Genomic DNA, 23223 nt, shown 5'->3' with positions numbered 1-23223 from the left:
GAGGATGATGCCTCTGGAGCCCAGCCCCTTTTTTAAAGATGGGATGAGCTCCTGTGACACCAGGCCACCAGGCTGAGAGTGTGAAAAATGCGGATTTTATTACTGGCTTTTTGCAAATATTAAAATGAATATTATATGTGTTGTGTTAGAAAGTAATGCTGTATTAATTCTCTTAAGTAGTGTGGTAAATATAGTTTTGGGTTATAACAAAACGTTAAAATAGAAACTATGCTATGTAAGACACTTTTTTTAAAGAAGGGACTCACAGTGAGATAGCAGCCACAGGACACCTAAATCTTTCAGAGAAAAAGAATTTATTGCTCCATTATCAGAAGAAAGGAACTTCTTCCTGCCTCGCTCAGTCATGAAGATGCCATTAGGATTCAGAGGAAGAAGCTGACACTGACCAGACAGAATTCTGTGTTTGAATGGAATTTATGCATCATGTATGAGGTGTATGAATATGCAACAGGTTATTGTTTTTATGGGTTAATCCTCTGTTGACAGGTGTCCTTTTTTGGGCTTATGTTCCCCAGAAAAAGGTACCCAGATGTCCATAACTCTTTGTTTCTATTGTCTCATATTGTCCTAATTCAAATCTTCCAAAAGTTTTACTAATCTAATTATATTGCTACTTTTATAACCATTGTATTACTTTTAAACTTTTAAAATTTTAAAAACAAGTGATTGGCGTTTTTCACAAGAGGAACCCATGACCAGAGAGAACCTCAATACTCCCATGAGACAAGATGTTGGCTCAAGTCCTCCCTCACAGGCACAGCACAGCTCAGACACCAAATACCAATCAGCTGAAAAGAGGCAGAGCAGCCCCCACTCTCTGCCCTCGGCATCCAGCCACCGCAGTGGGTGCAGTAGCCAAACACGCTGGGCAAACTGGGGGCTGCAGCACTGCCACAGACACCTGCACCCCAGAGAGAGAAGATGGTGGGAAAGGGCAGAAATCAGGCAGTTGCTGCTTACAGGCCAAGTGTTAAACTAAAAATCAACCTCTCACTGCTAGCACCATTAGAGGAGCGTTCATGATCCCTGTGGGGGGCCATTTTCATCTCTTCTTTGATGTGAGAAAGGGGAAAAGTGATAGTGCATTAGAAACAGGAATGAAAGGGGCAGGTTTGGAATCGTTAAGTAAACTCCCCATCTCTTAAAAATGAAACGTTCTTGAATTTATTCAGTTTCTCATCTCACCTGGACATATTAAAGCAAAGTATCCAGGAAGAGAAAGAACTCTTGTGTGTTTCAGCCTCACTTCACTTCCAGATACACACCTAGTATTTCAGTAGCCTTCAGGTTTGACCAACTACAGTAGTTTAATTAACCATTACATCTTTTACAGGGTGTAATTGGTCTCACAGCTAGTTCATTAAAGCCACAGCAGAATCATTCTGACAGTTCAGCCACGAGCAAGTTAATACAGAGCATTAGCAGTTCAGCTCCCTGCACATTAAGCTGGTGAATGTTTTCTGAACGGAGGAGATGAAATGGTACCAGCCATCTAGTCCCTGTCAAGCATGTGCCCAAAAAAATATTCTAAGGAGAGATGACCAGGAGCAAAGAGACAGTCTCCAACCTCATTACTCCCTGTTCGGCTCAACATATGTCAAGTATTTGTATTAGGCAAACTGACATTTTAGCTTACTGTTGGTCTATCCTGGAAACCTGATATTTATAATGTAGTCATTCTATATCTGGCCCCTGGAGCAGCTGCAGTTAAAGGAAGATGAGTTATTAAAGAGAAACTCTCCATTTGGTGGCATTTTGTAGGTGGAAGTCTTTTGAGACACTCCTATTACCTGAAATAGTCACTAAATAGTTTTACTCAGCTGGGATTTTGAGGTAATCTGAAATATGACACTTTTTTCTCTGCCTTTCAAGGTAAAATTCACAGACTTTACCAAGGTGTAGGCTTCTGCATGGATCTCAATATTCCCAGATGCAGATTTTTCAAAAGCAGGTTCTGCCTATGACTCAAAAAATAACCCTTGTCCACCTCTCTATTACTCTTACGTTTTTCTTTGCTGCACGTCTAGCTTTTCTCCACTTGCCCACACCTCTCCATCTTCTGACTTCTTTGTCCCATTTTCCCTTTTTAGCTCACTTATCATTAGGAGAAATTTCCAATTCTCTTCTCCAACAAGAACTATTTTTCAGGAATGAACTCTGCTGGCCTTTGTGGTCAATGGACCTGTTTTTAAATTACTTTTACCTTAGTGCTGACAGGTAGAGCTCAAGGAAATTCACTTTCCTGAGGCACATCAGCAAAGCCTTCCAAGGCAAACACAACCTCCTGCTGTCCAGGCACACACAAACTTGTTCTGCCAAGGCCCTCAGCCAAATGCAACTTCCATGGCCCTGTTGAGTAGCTGAGCCACTGAAGTACAAAGCCAGTTAAAAGAAAAAAAGTGTTAAAGCCATGGTAGTCAGCCTAGTAAGATGTATTTATCATTGTGTTTGCAGGCCCAGGTTTTAGGGCATCTGGAGCTTGGTCAGAGTAAACAAATCTGCACTCAGAGTACTGACAAAGGGAGCTCATATCAGCCTGCAAAAGACAGCACAGGAAGAGGCTGAGGTTATTGGTAACAACCATGCTGAAGCTCAACAGGGGCCATGGGGAAGTCCAAGGCTTGATGGCATATTAATGGCTTTTTTCTAGGTTTCTCCCAAACAGTATTTGCCTTCAGCAGTGTCTTCAGCAGCAGAGCTTTGTGTCCAGAGAAATTTCTGACCTTTTAACAAAGCCTGCTTCATAACAACATTCCTATCTTTTCTCCAAAAATAAAATCATTCCAAAACCCTACACTCTTGCTAAAAGAGAATAACCTGTCATCTTTAATATCACACAATACCTGCACTAAGATTTAAATCACTTCTAGGAACTTGGTCAGCTGTTTCTGTGTTAATGTGGCCCACCCCTGCACAGAGTTTCACAGCTGAAAACTTGCTGAGGTGACACCCTCATTACCAAGAACATAATTTGGAAAAATATTTTTAAAACAGAAGGAGTTCCACCTACATACTGTAAAAGATGCACAAAGGGCTCTGTTAACACTTTCAAGCATCTTGAATGCTTAAATAATTTTTGAGCACATTTTGACCGTTGTGTCAAAAAATCATACTGAATTATGTCACTCTAAATATAAAAGGCATGAAAATATTTGGATAATTGAGCACATGAATAAAAAAATCATTGCTTCATTGGATGCTGTAGAGCTTATAGATAAGGATAACACCTTTGTTGTGTAGGTTTTACAAACTCTGTGAGCCTAACTGCCTCAGCACAAGGATTTCTTCTAAAAAAAAAAAAAGAGGTATGCACTCTACTCACAGCTCAGAGCACACACTGAGCTTTCATATACTCAGGGGTTTTGCTGATTCAAGTATCAACATGAGCTCTGAGGAGCAGCAGCAAGCAAACTTTGGTCTCCAAAGTCTGGTTAAGGCAGCATCCAGCATCAAAATACAAATTCCAGGAGAAGGAAAGCAAACAATAGTGCTGTTAACCCTATTGGTCCATAAGCTCTCAGATATCAGTGAAATTCTTTGCCAGTCTTTTTTAAATTAAGTGCCCAATCATTAAATAAGTACTAGCCAACAAAGCTCTTTATTATAGTAACATGAAGAGGGGCTTTTAATTGGTAATAAAATATTTTTAATTACTAATAAAACTCCATTAACACTTGAAACATGGATACTGGGATGCTAAAATAAGCCTAAAGATTCATGAACCAAGTCTGTCTCCAAGACAGACCACCCACAACTCTCTCATGTTTCACCTACCATTGGGATGTGGGAGAAACAATCAATTTAAAGAAAGATGAACAGGATGCAGTGGGCATCAGTAGTGAGTACACACAGAGCTCCAGATTATCTTCTGAAGCTAAAGGAAGCTATTTTGAAAAGTCACTCTTCTACAATGAGTTGCAGCAGTAAGAAACATAAAAGCATTGTGTAATACATGGAATTATGAAAAATACCAATATAAGGGATTCACAGATTTGTCTGTGTTTGCATGAATGTAGTTCAAAAGATGGAGATGCAAAAATTACGTGGGTGCACCTCAAAAGGTGGAGGGAGCCTTGGGCTAATGTGCAGATAGACACTGGAGAGAGCAGGAACACTGTTATGCTATTAATCCAAGATCCATACCTTAAGTGTAACTTTCTGAGAACCACATCTGTTTGTCCTGTTAAGAATTGTAACATTAAGAAATATGATAATTCAGATTTTCTGAATTATCATAAACCCTTCCATTCTCTCCTCAAAAGTAAAAACAATCATAAAAAGAAGTTGCTTCTATGCACTTCAATCAGTTAGTTACAGGTCACAGCTTCTTGATGAAAAATTGTTTTCAAGTACCAGTTACAAAAGCATGTCTCAAATATGAGGTCTGTAGTTTTATTATAATTTGAAGTGTTTGTATGCACAGCTGAAGAGGAGGTGCAAGGCACTGCTCACTCTGTAGCTAACACACAGGGAATGCCAGAAGAGGAGAAGCAACCCACTGCAAAGGGATGGGAACCAGGGAAATACACATTTAAAAAGTGAAGACATTTGAGAAATGTACTCATGGAGAGATCACAGAAAAATGTTGGCCAAGAACATGCAGAAATCACAGTCCTCAAACAACACATCGATTGACAAAGTCAATGAACAGATGAAGCCAAGCAAAGTCAAGCTAAAAATTAAGAATGAAAAGTTTTGTAGTGACAGCAGAGCCTGCCAGCTGAGTGAGCTGAAAGGCTGAGGCAAGTTTTCAGCTAGGGAGGGCGTATTTGTTTAGAAATGGTGATTAACCAGTGCAACCCCACTGCCAAGAGCAGTAACACACACAGCAGTTGCTGCTGCCTTCCTGGGTGTCTTCCCGAGAGCTACGCTTCAGCCAAATCAGGATCCAAACCAGGATCAGCAAAGGGGTACCTGTGCAAAATAGAATGATCTGGGTTTCACAGAAAGTCAGATGGAATGATCTAATGGTCTTCCCTGGTCTTAAATTCCCTGACTCACAGAGAAAGAGGCTGACAGAGCACAGGAAAAGGACACAGCACTGTGTGAGCCCTCATCCTGCACGTGCAGTTCATATCAGTGTGCTCCCCATCAGAAGGAGAAAGAAGAGTGTATCACAGAACACACATTCAGCACCAGGGACCCACTGCAAATGCTGGTGGCAAGGCACTGAAGACTTGAGGCAAAGATTGTAGAATTTACTGAAATTACTGATGATTTCCCTTCCAGAAGTACCTATTGAAGGGCTTTTATTTGCTAAAGTGAATAAATGTAACTGTGAAACTTCTCTCCATACATAGAGACCATCACTGGGAACCAGCAGAGAGCAGATATTTTTCAATAGTACTGTGATGACAGAAAACCCAGACCAGAAAATATTTAGTAACTATTCTGACTTCTCCACCATCATATCATCTTACATACACCCACAATATAGGGAGAAGATAACAGTATTTTTCTTCACAAATTATATATATTTAGCCTATTTTTTTTGCAGTCAACCACAGCTCAGACAAATCTGATCTTCCCTCCTAGAAGGACTATACTTACTTTTTTTCTAAGACCAAGAATGTTATACAATACCAATACAACTCAATTATTTAGAAAGGCATATCTGGAACACATGGTCTTTGTGATAGCTCTAACTCACACTTAAGACAAAAAGCATGTTCAACAGTTCAACCCAGTATTTTTTCTTTTTTACCCTCTTACAAAGATTTTTACCTATTTTTGGCACTAAAAGTACTGGCTTTTCCCCTAAAATATTGCAAAAGAATAACTACCCATGCCTCAAAGACAACATCAGTTTCTCAGGACATTTACACTCAACAAATATTACAGAGGCCCATTGCAAGCTATGTATAGGTGGAAAAATCAAATTTCATCTGCCACTCTGTCAGGCTGCATTCCAAAATCATTTTATCACTGCAGTGAATGCCAAGATATTTATCTTTCCTGGCCACGTTAATCTTGTGTTTCATAATTATCATGACTGCTGTAAACACATTCAGTTCTGTTTTTTCACTTGCAAGCGGTGCCAATTTGAGGGGAAGCTGAGCTTAAAGAGAGTTGCTTTTATTTACTTTTAACTTTAAGGCAACAGCAGAAATTAAGAAGTATACTGCATTGGAGATTTATTACTAGGCATGTGATGACAGCTTTCCAGTTATTTTTTTTTAGCCTCAAACTAAATTGCAATCTAATTGCAAGGCTACCACATTTACAGTGTTCCAGGCAGGAAAGGCTCATGAGTACTATGAACAGAGTTGGATGGCACTATCTGTCTGTCTGTGAACCTGTGGTGTGCACACACATAAGTTTTGATGAATTTTCCACAGCACTTCTTGGGATGCCCCCCACACACCCCATTTCCTTTGATTATATGACAAATCCTTAGGATGCAGCATGTTCTGTGTGTCTGCAGGCCTGGCAACTTCACCACCCTCCTGTGCAACACAGCTAAACAGTTTGCAGCTCCAGATTTGGCTCATTTGGAGTTGGCATGGCTCTCTTCACTGCACACTGTAGTTGTGCCCTAAAGCAGTGGAAAACATGGTCAGCCAGGGATCTTTCCTACTAGACTGCCACTCCTACTGCAGATCATTAGCACCATTCCTACGAGCATCTGCTCTCCTCCTGCTTTGAGTAGGAGAAGACAAATAGCACCTTTGTCCCTGCTTTCAATGGCAACAACCAGGCAAAATGCAGGGCTCAGGAAAACTGGAGAGACACAGAGAGAAAACAAGGAAAGAACATGACCCTGCCTGGGGACACTGAAGGTTCCTGCGTTCTTGTCAAAAGGCCAATCAAGATGAAAACTTTGAACAGTTTCTTATCAAAAGCCAGAGTAGGATGTGTGGAGCTCCTGCAAAAGATTGAAATGTGGGGCTTAGAGGATTGAGCATAACCTTTAGTTCAGAGGATGCAAAAGTTGGAGCAAAAGCCAGACTGCAAACACCCTAGGTTTTGATTCCATTAAGCTTGTTGGAAATTGGCATCTCTCACTGCATCACTTCAGAAAAATGAAGGTGAAGAGAATAGACTTTACCTAAACTTAGCAGAGATGAGCCTATATTTTGTGGTGTAAGTGCAACCCAAGCAATAGCTGAACAAAATAGTAAGGCTCTGGCTAGTTTGTAGTCACAGGGTCAGCAAAGGCATATGGAGGAAGCACAAGAAGCAGGGTTTCCAAAGCTTGCTCCTCTCCCTCTTTAGCTCAGTATTCTAGAGGGAAACAAGAAGATACAGATACAGAATACACCCATGATTACAAATCACCAGAGTCTTTCAGAGATAAGATTCTGCCATAATATGAAATACAATTATCTCATAAGGAAAGGGAATACATGTGTATATAGATAAGTATTTACATATCAGTGCTCTCTTATTTTGTTTTCTCTAGTCTTCCAAAATCTCCATGTAAGTCTTAACATCTCTGGAAGTGTTAAAGGCCAGGTTGTACTGGGCTTTGAGCAATCTGATCTAGTGGAAGATGTCCCTGTCCATGGCAGAGCAGTTGGAACTAGAAGATCTTTTAGGTCCTTTCCAATCCAAAGCATTCTATGCTTCTACAAAAAAAAAAAAAAAAAAAAAAAAAAAAAGATAAATTCTACTGTTCTAGAAAGTTTAGACAAGTGTCCTTCACCAGACAGCTGGGAGAATAAATTAAAGGCTATAAATCCATGCTCTTATGAGGAGATTGAGGCAGTCTGACTTGCAGAGTTCTGGGGCTACATCACAGGAAAAGCAAAATGTGCTTAAAAAGCATCACAGTTGAAGTGGATAAAGTCACCTTTGGCTTCTGCTGCAGAAGTGACAATATGGCAAAGTGAAGCAAAAGCCCAGTGCCACAAGCCTCATTAGCATAACTAACAGCAGATTAAGCTGAGAGAATATGACTCAATGACCCACATATTCCCCAGCTGTACTAAAAATAGCTACACAGAAGTAGACAAGATATCCTCCAAATGTGGTAAAAACCCTCCAAAAAAGAAGGTCTTAGGCAATCTAAACCCAAAGAAAACTTCTTTCTCTTTTTAAAAACTGCTCTTGCTAACTTGACAATTCAGAATCAAGTAATTACCTCCATGTGTGACAACAGGCAGGACAGCTCAAAAAAAAAAAAAAAAAGCCCCATCTTAGCGAAGGGCCAAATAACATGTTCAGTTAGAGATGTCTTTGCTGGAGAGAGTTCTCTGAGAGGGGTAATTCCAGGCAGGCTGTCAGCAGCTGTAATGAGGGCTGATGAGGAGGAGAAGGTGGTTCAGTATGTAATAGAAATTACACAAATTTGAACTCAATCCAAGAGCTAAGGAATGACTAATTTCCACAATTATATTAATAACAAAGTGGGTAGGCTGTGGAGACTGGTCAATTTTACAGAGCAGTAAATGCTACCACAGCTATTGAGTGTGGCTGGGAGGTGACCAAGACCACATCCACTGCTTATTTTTCAGTTTAAGCATATCTGACAGAAGAGTCAATGTGGTACACACAGTTCAAAGTGGCAGCAACATACCTGTCCTGTTTGCTTTGCATGGTTTGAATCTAATCTTGCACAACTACAGGTAGGATGACAGTGGCATGCAAAACAAGTTGATGTGATGCATGAAATAGGTATGTCACTTCAGCTTTTATCTGAGAGCTTCAACAGCCAAACAATTTCTTTTACATCTCTGGAGAACGATATGCATTAAATTTAACATGAGTGTTAACTACTGGCACCTTCAATCTTCAACATCACCTACAGTTCTCATAAAATACAGCATATAAAACAAATAAAAAGAAGACTCAACGTGCCTGGAAGATGTAGAAAATATTAAAAACTAAATATAAGAGGTGAAAATAATATGAAAGACAAGAACACATCACTAAAAATGTTAAGTATTGATTAACAAGATGAAAATATAAGATAGTTATACAAAAATAAATAAACCGATTTAATTTATACATTTTATAAAGAACCTGGGACCATTAAATTAGTAGGTTCAACAAGCTCTAGAAAGAGAACATTCATAAGATGTTACATTAAGAATGGTTCTCCTTTCTGTAGGAATTGCTTTTCAGGTTTTCTGGATGGAGAACTGATACAGGAAGAAACATAATTGCCCTGTAATAATCAATATAAAATTAATTCACAGAGAAGAGTCTTGGTATTCCACCACTAATGCCTAAAAATCTTTGAGACAGAAGATGTAGCAAGTTAACTTAGTAGTTCTAATACTAAGTTAGGGTACAGCTAAACTTGGGATGAAAGTTGGGATAGGGTCTCTTCCCCTGTAAACCCCAATTTTTCCTGTGTTTCCAGAGAGCAGATTCCCAGTGATGAACCCAGGTGACCCTCAGACACTAAGCACAAGATGCAAGGCTGCTTCATAAGGTGCTGTGCCACTGTCAGCAGTGCCAGCACGTGCTGCAGTGTGGGACAGCATCTCCCTGCCTGGGAACAGCATTCTGTCAATGCTCCTTCTCAGCCCAGCTCCCCACATCAAATCATGCTGCTTTTCTCAACTCTGTAAAGTCTGAATTACAAGGACTTTTCCCCTGGAGCACATGTAATGTTCAGTGTTGAGAAACACAGAATAAAATACTTGAGTAAGTAAAAAGGAAACAATTAATTTTCTTAATTATTTTATTCAAGGTATTTCACTCTCTGCCTATCCACTCTCCTGAGGGGAAAAAGCTCAATCACTCTCATACTGTTTACTTTCCAGGGTTAACAACATTTACTTTAATATTAAACTTCAGGCTTGATCTTAAATGACTGCAGATAGGTTACAAAGAGCAAATATTTGAGGGCTCAAATCATAATTTTTTTTCCTCTGAGCTGAATTCATGCACCATGATAGAACCATGCTGTGAGTCACTTGAAATGCATGGAGAAAAACAAACATTTTCTAAATATACACAAAAATGTGTTCTTTGGTGTGTTCCCTAGACCCAAATAACTTTCCTCTCCTTCTGCACTCTTAAGGGACTCATTCTTCAACAAATAGTTGCAGAAGTAAATAGAAGCTGTTTCATTTTAGGTGTGTCTACTGCACCCTTATTTCTCATGCCAAGAAAAAAATATTCGCTATTGCAACCTGGTAGGAATACAGTATCAAAAAACCTGTAAGAACAAGCCAAAATTTAGGAAACTATAATCATGTAATTAATGAAATTAATCCTGCTTCATGTATAGATGAGCTTTCTCTTGCTCAATTTAAGGTTCTGTAGTAACTCACCACATATCTCTTACATTGTTCTTGAGCAATGGAGCTCATTACTTACTACAAGGAATTGGACTATCCCAAACTACTTGCAAGCACTACCACCAAAACAAATTACTTCCAGGTGCAAAGCAACATGCCAGAATGCACAGAGAAACATCACAGATCTAATCTAAAAATGCATCTGCAATAAAGATTAACAGTGTATTCCAGTAATGGGTTGGGGTAATTTCATTTTTTTTGGTTACAAGGAAAGAAAGTACTGCCAGGCTTCCATAAATACACTTTGAGTAACCTCCAGAAGGAACAGATGAAGATGTGAACCTGACCCTTTCTAATCAGTTTGCTACCTCCTCCCCAAGTCTACTTCACTGTAGGAAGGAGAGATATCCAAGAAAAGCCAGATTTCCATGGGTGTCTCCACTGAACCCTAATCTTCACCTTGATGTTTAAGCCTGTTCTCTAAATTCCATAAAGAAGCCAGAAATAACATCCACTTCACAAATTTTGACAAGTAGGCCCAAATCACTACTGAGCTACTGTACAATCCAAAAAACAACAGATAAATAACAAAAAATGTCTTGGCCCCAACAAAAGAATTGTGGCTCCTTACATTTTCCAAGTTGTGACAGTGTTCACAGGGGTCTGAGGATGAGGGAAGAGATGAGGATCTGACTCCATGTTTCAGAAGGCTTGATTTATTATTTTATGATATATTAAAACTATAGTAAAAGGATAGAAGAAAAGATTTCATCAGAAAGCTAGCTAAGAATAGAAAAAGAAATAAAGCATAACAAAGGCTTATGTCTCAGACAGAGTCCGAGCCAGCTGGACTGTGATTGGCCATTAATTAGAAACAACCACATGAGACCAATCACAGATGCACCTGTTGCATTCCACAGCAGCAGATAACCATTGTTTACATTTTGTTCCTGAGGCCTCTCAGCTTCTCAAGAGAAAAATTCCTAAGGAAAGGATTTTTCAGAAAATATTATAGCTACACCAAATAAGGTTTTTCCCATTTTTAGTAAAATCTTGGAAGAGGAACCACAGCAGTTTTCCATGCAGAAACAAGCTTGGTGCTATCAGACTGTCAATATCTGAAGCTCAGAGGTTCAACAAAAAATGCTCTTTGATTCTAAGTCACAAAGTTGAAATTATTAATGAATAAAACAAGATGTTCCATAGGCAATGCCCGTTGCATATATATATGTGTGTGTGTATCTATATATGTGTGTGTATATATATTTTGTTTATCTGTTTGTTTTAAAGTTTAAATAAGTTTGTCTTGCAAAACCATCAACACAAGGTTTCTGCTGGGGGCTCCAAAGTGGCATCTGAACACCTCTGGACAGACTCCATTCACTCTGCAAGGGTACAACCTTCCTTTTACAGACAGCACTTCTACTGAACAACTGCATTGGTTCAAACCTTGATCCTGTTAGAAATGGTAGAAAAGGAGCCCAACCAATCTCCAGAATGCAACCTGTTACAGCAGACAGCTTCCAACACCCTGCAAAGGACATCCTGCTTTTCCCCCATCTGACAGCAGCCCCATAAAATATTTCTTGACACCTTCCCAACTTGAAGACACAATGTTTTTTTCCTTCACTGATTACCTCAGAATGATGGAACAATTCAAATACTGTAAAAGCATTTTTCCCCCAAACTCTGTTAGGAAAACAGATATTATTTGTACAACCAGTGTGTTGTAAAATGCCAAAGATACCCATTTGAGTAGCACTTTCCTTAAGGACAAAAACACTTCTGTGATTATTTTTTATGACATATCTTTTTTAATAAAGCTTTTTCGCTCCTTTTTTTACCCTTTTGAATTAATAGCCTGTCACAGCCACAGCACCATATCTCTTTCAGTTTTAAGTGCTTAAAAGTGAGGAAACATCCTTAGAATTTGTTAAACTCAAGATTTGATTATATGTTATTAGTACAGCCAAGGAAAAATTTCGATACATTAAATCCCTCTCTAAGAGACAAAAACATTAGCAATGCAAGACACTCTTGATGCTGCTCAAATAAATTCCTCATGCCCATAATCTTAGCTAAGGTGTACACGACCTACAGCAGCTTTAAAATAGTAATAATGCCCTTTGCACTATGTATTTTCATCATCTTTTCAGGGCAAGTTCTGGATAAATACCTCGAGTGACTCTGCTTCAAATGGAGAGCAGTTTAACTTTACAAACTTTCTTTTTTTACCAACTATCAGCTGTGCTCCACACCCACATACTCTTAATACCAGTTATCCCTAAAAATGACCAACCTTGAGTCATTATGTCCTGTGAATTTGGAAAACTCAGGTGGAATAATTCTGTTTAACCCAACTCTGGTAGGAATGACCTCAGTCAGCAGCCAGACACCCACCCAGGCTCAACAGGACAAGGGTAGAAAACAGAATGCAAAATCTTGTGTCAACACACAGAGAGTAACTTACCAGTTATGTCATGGGTGAAACAGGCTCATCTTGGGGGAAAATAATGTAAATTATTGCTAATTAATTTAGAATGGGATAGCAAAAAGCAAAGACAAAATTATTGAAATAATACCTGCCCCCCATATCCCTTCTTTTCCCAGCCTCTTATCTCCCAACTCCTTCCCCACCGCTCTGACTCTGCAGGACACAGGGTGATGGGCAATGGAGACTGTGCTCAGCCTGGAAAAGCTCCTCTGATCCGCTCCATCCTCTTCACACTTTTCCCCTGAGCCAGCCTGGATCCTCCCACAGGCTACAGCCCTTCAGGCACTACCCACTCCCTCTGTGGGAGGGAGCAGCAGCCTCATAGGCAGCAGCTTCCTTTAGGGCAGCCCGCCTGTGTCCTCCAGGGACTGCCTCGTGGATATTTGCTCCAGCACAGTCTTCTCCAAGAGCTGTAGGGAACCACTTTTCCAGCACTGGGAGCACCATCTCCTATCCTACTCATCCCCCTGATGTTTCATGCTGTTTTCCCCTCAATTGGTACAGGGCAGAGCTTTCCCCTTCCTCAAACAGGTTTTTCCTGAGGCGCCACCAGCTTGGCTGTGCCCTGGAGTGGATCCACTGGATCTGGCTGGAAGCAGCTGGGTCAGGCAGAGGATAGCCCCTGGCCTTTTCTCCTGGAGGCAACCCTGCAGCCCCTTCCCTTGGGCCATCAACCTTGCCAAATACATTCACCTAGGAAAGAGGGATCACCACTGCCAAAACCTCTGCGCCCTGTTCTCCCTCCACACCTCCATCCAGGGGAGTGCTCCTGTGGGTGGGTCCAATGCTTCCCAGTCCCATACCTACACTAGGGGGCACAAAAATGGCTTTTCCAGTCTTGTCAATGCAGCTCTGTCCAGCTGCAACTATCAATATGAGTTGATTTTCCCTTTAAACTAACAGGAGAGAGATGGGACTGTCATGGTTTGACGCTGGCACAATGCCAGCGCCCCCATGAAAATATATTCTCCCTCCTAGACCACAACCTCCCAAAAAATTCACTTCCTTAAGTGAGTTTTTAAGTGATGACCTAATAAAATCCCAGAGAACAAAATAAAACTGACGATTTCAGCACTGATACACCTCTCGGTAGTTTCTTTGCGTTTTATCATATTTCTACAACTTCTGGGGTAAGGTGTTAAGCCAGAAAACTGTGCTGCAATACAAACCAAGTACCTTGTGTTTTCTCTCCTGAATTATAATAATGCTGTTCTGAGATGGTTGTTCACTCAGGTAAAAACTCATCTCCTGGCCTGGCAAACACCAACAAGTTGCATGAAGCAACAGCAGAATAAGTTAGTCCTCTGAACTGACACCACTGCATCTCCCCCATCTAATTGACTGTCTCTTTTCTTCTCTCTTTCAATGCAAATGTTTCATGTCCCTCTCTCTCAATTTCAGTGTTTCTGTTGAAGCTGTGGAGGATTCCCAATGACATACCTATCTCTGGCTCACTCACAAACTGCAATGCCTAATAAGGGTACCTCTGTTTCCATGGCATCTCAGAATCATCAATGGGTGGCTCATCTCTGCACAACACAATTTTCATTCAGTGTAAAATCCTCAAACTGTGAGTACCAAGAATGCCATAAAATGCAATCCCTTTTCTGCTTAGGGTATTTACAGCTTCACAGCTGGTCAAGGTTAGCAGTCATCATTCTGTGCCTGGTTTTCAAGATACAATGCAGACCCTTCACATTAATTACATATTGTTCCCTAGAGCAAAGTCACTTTTCTCTATGATTTCTCAAATGCCACAAACACTGATGTCACAAAATAGATAATAAAGCATCCACATTAGATAATAATAAATTAATACATGTTCTGCTCTCTAGGCTTAGGCAGATTGTATGCTACAACAACAGAGATGCTTGGGCTGCTTCTGATTTGATGGGTCAGCCAGGTCACACAATATTACAGTAAATACCATTTTCACTTAGGACTCATTAAGGAAAAATTCATTTGCTTGTTGCTGGAGGAATAACCCTAATTGGTTCTCTTCAGCAGTATACAACTTCCCTACTGTTATGGGGCCCTCATCATCTGCACTAATACTTTGTCTAAGGCTGATGATTCAAAGTCACATTTAGGCCCACACAGTTCAACAAACAGTGCCTGTAAGAAAAGTGTAGGATTAGGTATTTTGACAGACACTCAGATATTATTATTTCAAGCGTTTTTACCTTGCTAAAGAAACCCAACAGGAAATTAAGAACAGATTCTCTGAAGGAAGCAAACCACATTTGATTTTTCACATTCCGAGGGCATTTGATTGTGCTGGTTTTACCTGGCATAGGATGCCAGTGTATGTCAAGAATTTACAATTTTTGCTTCTTCATTACATGCTTAAATTAGTAGCCTGAGAGTCTCCTCATAACCCTCACTGCCTCAGGATTTGTTTGTTCTTGGTTCAGGTAGCATCATAACTGATCACTTACCTAATCCTCATTATTTTTCAAGTTTTGAAAAATAACACAGCCTGGGAATAAATATAATTAGGGATTTATCAACATCTGTGATATGCTTTTTGTTCTTGGCTTCTGCAGAAATATCTGGAGTCATAGATTTAATCACACTGGGCTGGCAATTTATTTCACTGTTCTTGAAATGTTTTGCTAAGTACCAAATTGATTCATAACATAAAAATCCCTTGTGCCTTTCAGTAGTCCAAAACAAGGCAACTAAGAAATGAGAATTCAGTAATTTTACCATTAGCTTGAGAGTTATCACAGACACTGAACCATAAACATCCTAAAGTTCTTAATACCTTTAACTTCAATCTTCAGTCATTGAATATTTCAATGGCACCAAAACTACTTCACTAAAGCACACTGTTTAAAAAATTCTTTCCATTAGGACTCAGAAGAATATAGATATAACATTTTCCATGTACATGAAGTTGTTTAATACCTTTGCTTTTCTGCCTTGTTATCAAACCCGATTCAGTCACAATTCAGGGCCTGCAATCATTACTGAAGACAACAGGTTGAGTATTTCATTGTTTGCAGTCCTTACCAACAGTGAATGGAAAGCAGCCTGGGACTGGAAAGTGAAAAGTTTTGGTTTTTTAGTTTTTGTTTTTGGGGTTTTTTTTTGGTGGTTTTTAGAGGGTTTTTTTGTTTTTTGTCAAAACACTTAATTTAAACAAATTGATGAAATTTCAGCTTGCTCTTTGAAAAAATGGTCTTTGTACCAAGGGATATTTTTTAAATACCATTTGGGGCCATTAATATCAAACTTCAGAGGAATTCCCATTATAAATTATATTTTATAGTAATAAGAAATAAAGATGTGTTAAATATGAGCATCGTGTGGGAATATTTAAATGATTTTTGTTACAAAAAAAGAGATAAAATTATGAACTTCTTCCCAGTATCTGTGCTTTATTTTTTGTAAAAGCAAAAGTGTGACCTGAACAATGGCTGTAAAAAAATAACAAGCTAGTCATAAAAAGAAAGTCTACAGAAAGCAGCATGTGGTAGTTTTATTTAGTGTGGCTTTTAAATTTCAGGGAAACAGATCAATATAGATGATCAAAAGTGAATGCTAAAAAAATTTGATGCCATAAAGAAATTCCTCATACTCTTTATTCCTAATTATCAGAAGGACACAAAAAGAGGTGAAGGTGAGACTAGATAAGAAAACACAACTTTCAAGTAGCTCAGTTTTTGTTCAAATTTTCTGTTAACTTTTTCTGATCTTCGGATTTACCCAGTTATGGCAAATTTTGGGCAGGAGGGAATGGAGGGGAAGGAAAAAAAAAAAGAAAGAAAAAAAGAAGAGTTTGTCAGCATTGGTCAAAACCAACTGTATGTCCTTGCCCATCTTGAGCCTCTGTATCATCAAGCAATTCAGAGAACTGGTTGTGCTATGAGCAGGATCTTAAGGGGAACGTAAATGAAAGAAAGACCTTGTAATGTAAAACACTGATCTGGGTAACTTGAGGATATTAACAAAAAAACCTGCTTGACTGATCTTGATTTATTTCTCAGATTTTCCTTTTTTAAGACTAAGATCGATTCTAAAGATAATAAAAGCCAAATAAACTGCAGTGCAGCCAGAAGTTTCTGATTTTTACAAACAGGTGCATCTTGCATCCTGATTCTGATGCACAGATGCTCAGACCATAAAGAAAAATTTTAAAAAATGCAAGCAAAACTATTATTACTTCCCTGATTTCTCTTCTTTCACATCTCCATTTCAGCTCTCCCTGTTTCATGACTGCATTACCAGGTCTATCATGTCCAGCTCCTGTTTCATATCCTCGTTCTGCAGTGAATCTCATGGACATTTTGGAGCTAGTGGCACAGGGCAGGAAAGATCCAACACCACTGGTACCTTGTAGTTTAAGAAATGATACAAGAGTTTGAATTATAAGGGACCTTTTAAAGGTCATCTATTCCAACCTCAGCTAGACTGAGTTGCTCAGAGCCCTATCCAACTTGAGTGTGTCCAGGGATAGGGCAAGCACCACCTTTCTGGTAAACTTGTTCCCATTTTTTATCCCTCTCACTTGCTTTTTCATCAAAACTTTTCCTCCTTCAGCTTAAAACAATTCCCCCTTTTCCTATCACTTACAGAGCCTTGTAAAATGTCCCTCCTCAGCTTTCTAGTAAGCACCCTTTAGGTACTGGAAGGCTTCTCTGTGGCCTCCCCAGAGCTTTCTCTCCTCCAGGCTGAACAGCCCCAACCCTCTCAGCCTGTCCTTGTAGGAAAGGTGCTCTAACCCTCTAATCATCATCATGGCCCTCCTTTGGATCCTCTCCAGCAGGTTCGTGTCTTTTTTGTTTTAGGACACCCACACATGGACTCAGTACTCCAGGTGAGACCTCACAAGGGCAGAGTAGAGTAACAGGTTAAAATATATGATTTCAGGGATATGTGGTTTAATATTCTGTGGAAAAAAAAAAAATCAACAAAACAAACCAACAAACCAACCCAAAAAACCCCACCCTCTATAAGTGGTAGAGAGGAAGGACACTCTTTAGCATTTATTATCAAATATGTCCCTCTCCAAATTGTTAGTAATATTAATTCTGTTACACAGTATGAATAACTAAATTAAAAACCTACAAAATGTGAACTCTGGGTTTTGAAGGACAAAAATACTTCTCTCTTTGCTAATAGCCTTAATTTATTAATACATTTTGCTTAGATACAATATGTCTTTGTATAATGTTTTCTGGCAGTACATCACCAGATGCTCACTAACATCCCTTGGACAATTTGACTTCCATATGTGCCTTTCCTTATGCTTTTCTTGCAAGGCAATTACCATTCATTCATCAAATGACTGTCTCATGGAAAACCCAAAGCCCTTTCATTCGTCACCTTATGTGCTATTTCCCCTCCTCCTGCCCTTCTCCTCATTCTAGTGGATTTTAAAAGGACAGCTTTGACTGACAGAGAGAAAGAGCACATCTTTTTTCTTCTGGCCCAGCCTCTCATAACCCTTGCCCAAGATGGTCAGACACTTCCCCACACTGTGGGTATTTCTCAACTAAAATTCAACCTTCTTCTGGAGGAACCACAAACTGACTGAAGCAGCAGGTGACCAGCAGCAGAAAGCCAAGAGCTGTCACACTACACACATCTTCCTTTTGTCAGAAAGAAAATTCAGGACATGTCAGGATGAGTTCGTTCAAAGCTAATCCTGGGCTGCTGGTGGACAGAAAATATACAGAAGCAGACATGGATGTACTGACACCATAACACATTTCAAAGGCTCTGTTTTTGGCTAAGACTATCCATTAAAATAAATTTTAAAAACATGAAATCATGGCCTAGCCCCAATTCAGTGATTTGCAAAACTAATAATCTTTGTCTCCACCATAACTGATCTCCTCCCATGCTTCTGCTGTTGAGCACAAACTGCACAGCTCGTAACAAAAAAGATCTCTTAGGGTTGGCAATGCAGCACTGCTTCCTGCAACGCTCCTCCAAAAAGCACTAGGTCCATGCACAATTTGATTTTCTATTAAGAGGACCATTCTAACCCTTATGTCACTACTAAAATTATAATTATAAGTTTATATAAATATAAATATAATATATTTTATATTATTTATATAATATAAAATATAAAATTATAAGTTTCTATGAATAACATCCAAAAAGGTCAATCTCCAGTCTTCTAAACTTCATTACTCCTAGAGTGTTAGGCGGCTGTCATTTCCCTCCTCCACAAGTTTTCCTCACTAACTTGGGCCCCTCCCTACCCTAATTCCCTTTTAATCCTGTAAGAAAAAGGCAGTGACTGAACTTGCAAGTGCTTAAATTAACAGAGGCTGATGGGAATTGTCATTGTTCTGCCAGACTGCTCTAGCCCACATCCTTAATCTCTGTTTTTGCCTGTCACCTCACGCTCCTTATTTCCTGTTTTTTCCTCTTCAGTTCATGTAACCAAGTATCAACATACACCCTGATTTTTATCTCTTCTTTGCTGAATTAATATATGTACCACACCTGAGGTACATATCTGTATATCTGTGTGGAAGTGAGTGTATTTTTCCTGTGTTGTCACACTGCCGAGGACTACAGATTCTTAATCCTTGACTAGGATTAATAACCAGAATTATGTGAAGGAGCACATACAACCAGATTCCACCTCAGTCAGAAAATAACCTTCCAGAGTTTTCTTAATTATATCTGGCCAACATATGAGTGACAACTCTCTGTGCCCTTGCACACCTTCTAGAACACCCTCCCAAGAAGAGATTTGAAAACATGCATCCCATATCTAAATATAAAGTGAAAGATGTCAGCTCTATAAATTACTTCAGGAAGACAGAACGGAAGGAAGATTTAAATGTAAGGATGAGAGAATATCTGTGTGCATCAGGCAAAGGATGTACATACACAACTGGATATCTGCATGTATCTATAGTAGAAACATCTGCTGGTTCTTATTGCTGCTTCTCTCTTCTTTTTCTATTTCTGTTCATTTGCTTCCTAGCCCTCTTTATTGAATGTAGATGCTCTTTCCTTATTATTATTTTTCTTATTTGATTACAAATTTCTAAGATAATAAAAGGAAAGGAAAATTAATATATGGTTTCCTCTAATCTCGCCAGATCTACACTTTCATGACTAAGTTTCCACTCAATTCTTAACATTTTAAATTGTTACTTTTAATAATAAGCATTATATACCGAGCTTGCTCATTAGATAGGCCTGTATTACTGTAGGTCTATTTATAATCAACAGCTGGCTCCACCTAGTGTCCTATTAATTCATCAGTGAAAGAGAAAGCTTAAACCAAATACTAGAGGGAAAACAGAAACAAACTATAAAATCACTTGTCAGCTGGGTGATGGCCGCAGACAGCATGAAGTTACAATTACTGGCACCTCAGGGAAAAGACCATTTTAAGTAACTAGTGCATGATAGCCAGCCAGCACTCCGGAGACGTGAAGAGACTAAGCAGCTTCAGGAGTACAAATATAATCTATGCAATCTAAAACAGTTTTACTGCTACCCTGAAAAGGAGAATGGGACTTAAGCTGTTTATAGGGGTTACTCCCTCTATGGTTTCACCATGATCAACAATGAGAAATTATTTTTAAATTTAATTGAACTTCATGAAGTAGAATAAAATTTTATTTTCATCGAAACTACAGAACTATTTCTGGTTATTCATACCCCACAATGATCCTCTCTGTTAATGAGTGCATCTCCCCTCCCAGCAGTTACAAAATCATTTAAAACGTCTCTTGTAGATGATCAAAACAGGGAAATGCTCAAGCTAAATAACACTACGTATTAGTTTTACTAATCCTTACGTTCAAACTTTCCAAAGGCTGGTTCACTGCTGTGTATCTAGAAACATCTATCTTTCTAAAACTGTTACAGTTTTACTCAGCAACATTTAGTCTTTAATAGCCTGATCCCTGTTGACAAGACAGCACAGAGTACAGCCAACAAAGTAATTTAAGATAAAGTCAGAAAGTGAATATCCAGTTTGACAAGAGATTTCTTGATTATCCCCTGTGAAAAAAACTATAAATCTAATGAAGAATGGAGTTTACATAGAAGAAAGCATTTCTTCTATGTAAAGCAAAATAATCCAAGTAATTTAACATAATCATAGCCTGAGAGCTATCAAGCAGTGTTTGAGTGGCTGTTGAACCTTTGAATAGGAAGAAAGAGAATGCCTTACATTTACAAAGCACTACTTTCACTTCATGATCGAGGGCGATCCACTCTGATAGAGCTGACGTCTGTTTTAAACCTGTTCCTATCACCTGTTCGGAGCAGCTTAGCCGTTTCACCCTAGTGGTGATAAAATATATTTCAATATGTACAATATACACTTAATGACTGTTCACCGTGACAGAGAGGGAGAATATATATGTTGTGGGGGGAGAGGAGGACAGGAGGAAGCATCATGTAATAAAACAGTACCTACACCAAAGAAAACACCTGTAAATTTTCTCAAACTCTCTCAAAATATTCAGTTAAAAGTTATGTTTGTGACCCATCTAAAGTATTCACAACTAAATTCAATTTTATATTAAAACCTCACAGTGCAACACAGAACATGATTTTAATAAAATGCACACAGAAATGTTCTCTAATGTTTCAAAAATAAGAGAATGTTCAAGTTCTCAACAGTTAAGCAGTTACTGTCATTTCTCATTAACAGCTTTCAGAATCCTGTCTGAAACAAGTTGATACAGAGAAATTAAGAACAGTAATCAAGCGAGAAATGACAGACCAGCTGGGTAGGCATCAAGTTGGCAAAACGTGAATACAGTTCAATAGCTGAAACAGATGCTGGAGTTGTTGAGAAACCCTGCAGGAGATATTGATGTATTTTCTTTATATAATTCTGAACAACCGGATAAATGTCAAGAGCTAATAACTGATGGGGAATAAAACCTGTCATAAAAACTAACTGTAAAGCAGAGACATGCAATAATATCCTTTCATGATACCAGAGCATTCAGTGCATGCATCTTCATTTCCTTGGAATTTCTCAATATGCCAATATATCAATCAGAGCTTGCTAGTGAATCAGAGGGAGCTTTTCCCAGTCTTGTTTCACATTTGTTTGTTTCTATCTACATGAGGCTTCAGAGACTTAGAAAATACTTTATTCTTCAGTCTCATCCTAACAGAACACTCTCTTTCAAGCAAGCAATTCCCCGAGCTTGCAGGCAAGCAGGAAAGAAAGGGTAACATGAGCATAAATGAAACTGCAAAATCCATTTTGCACGAGGAATTTTGTTTTCAGAGTTTCAAGACCTCAGCAACAAATCCTCTGTCATCAGTGACAGCTCATTCTAGCATATGCTTTGTCATGGTCAGTTTCTAATTACATTCATAATGATGCAATAGCTTTGATAATCCTACCTTCCATGCCAGCTGCTTTTCTTGTCACTCCATCATGCCAATAAGTTGGCTGCCGTAACAAATCAAGATAGTGCAAAACAGCATCTTTCCCCTGCATCTGTCATCTTCCTGAAAGCATTCTATTACTGCCGACTGCTGGGAACCAGAAAGTCTATTTGAATTCCAGCAGCTCCCCTTTCGCATGATTCAAGTTAGGTTAGGTGGGCATGCCTAACATGATTCTCTCCATCATTTATTATGCAGCTGCTACACCGTCGGTGTGGTAACCACTCTGACTTTATCTGATACGTCAGTCTTGCAAACCTCTACCTCCGTGCAAGCCCACGAGCCACAGAAGCATCTTGCATTTAATGAGCATTCTCCCTGCCTAAAGAGAGTGCATCTGTAAATCTGTTTCAAATCCTGCTGCTCGTATTGTCCTCTAAGGCTGATGCGAATGTTTGAAGATTTCCTCTCTTTTTTATTCTTGCGATTTTTCTCTTCAGAAAGCTCTTCGTGCACGCTTGAATTATTCAGCTTCAGCTAAATGTTTGCTGATTTGTGTCCAACCAAACAGCACCTTCCCGTTGAAACTCTCTGCTCGAAAGCTACTTCTGAATAACAGTGCTGTGCGTTCAGGCTCTCAACTCTGTTTCATTTTGAACGTGGCTTTTATAGCTACACCTCGACAAATACATCTAGTTCTTTTCATGCAACGAATGGCTGTCTAATGAGGGAGCTGTACATTTTTAAGCAATTTATCTAAACCTATCTGTAGGTGACACTTGCTTTTTGTTCTTTATACCTTTTAACAGTAAGTGGATAGCTCTGTTACAGCATCTTGATATTCTTAAAGTGGTAAGAGCACCACCATAAGCTGCTTTTTGCCAGCCTGTGGAGGACACTTTCAAATGACAGAGTTTGCTTAACTGCTTCTGAGTATCATGAATTAAAGGGATAGGGTTGTTTTGTTGTCTTTCTATTTATATTTTCTGTTGAGTGGGGGAAAAACACGCTTGCGTCAGTGATTTCAAAAGACTATTAATAGAAATTGACATCTACACATCAATCATCCTCCAAGTCAAATTAGCTGTGTCTCCTCCCACCACTTCTGCCTGCAGTTCAGAGTCAAGGCATTTCATCTTTAATGCGTCCGGTTGCCCATAAGCTGAATAAACAACC

General features: G+C 39.2%; 1 protein-coding gene across 3 annotated transcripts in view; it reads right to left on the bottom strand.

Moving 5' to 3' along the window:
• DMD (dystrophin) overlaps positions 1 to 22247 on the bottom strand; it is a 1044614-nt gene extending 1022367 nt beyond the window's left edge. For 2 of the 3 annotated variants that reach the window (XM_036378966.2, XM_036378958.2), the window contains exon 1: positions 22063 to 22246. In XM_036378966.2, the coding sequence (XP_036234859.1) occupies positions 22063 to 22159 (97 nt within the window). In that variant the 5' untranslated portion in view covers positions 22160 to 22246. Of the gene's footprint in view, positions 1 to 22062 lie in introns of all 3 variants that reach the window. The other variant, XM_054518613.1, reaches the window with a different exon arrangement.
• Positions 22248 to 23223: the final 976 nt, after the last annotated feature.

This window comes from Molothrus ater, chromosome 2, assembly GCF_012460135.2.
Source record: "Molothrus ater isolate BHLD 08-10-18 breed brown headed cowbird chromosome 2, BPBGC_Mater_1.1, whole genome shotgun sequence".
NCBI classification, from domain to species: Eukaryota; Metazoa; Chordata; class Aves; order Passeriformes; family Icteridae; genus Molothrus; species Molothrus ater.
The sequence above is the reverse complement of the archived record's forward strand: the minus strand, read 5'-3'. Positions and strand labels throughout refer to the sequence as shown.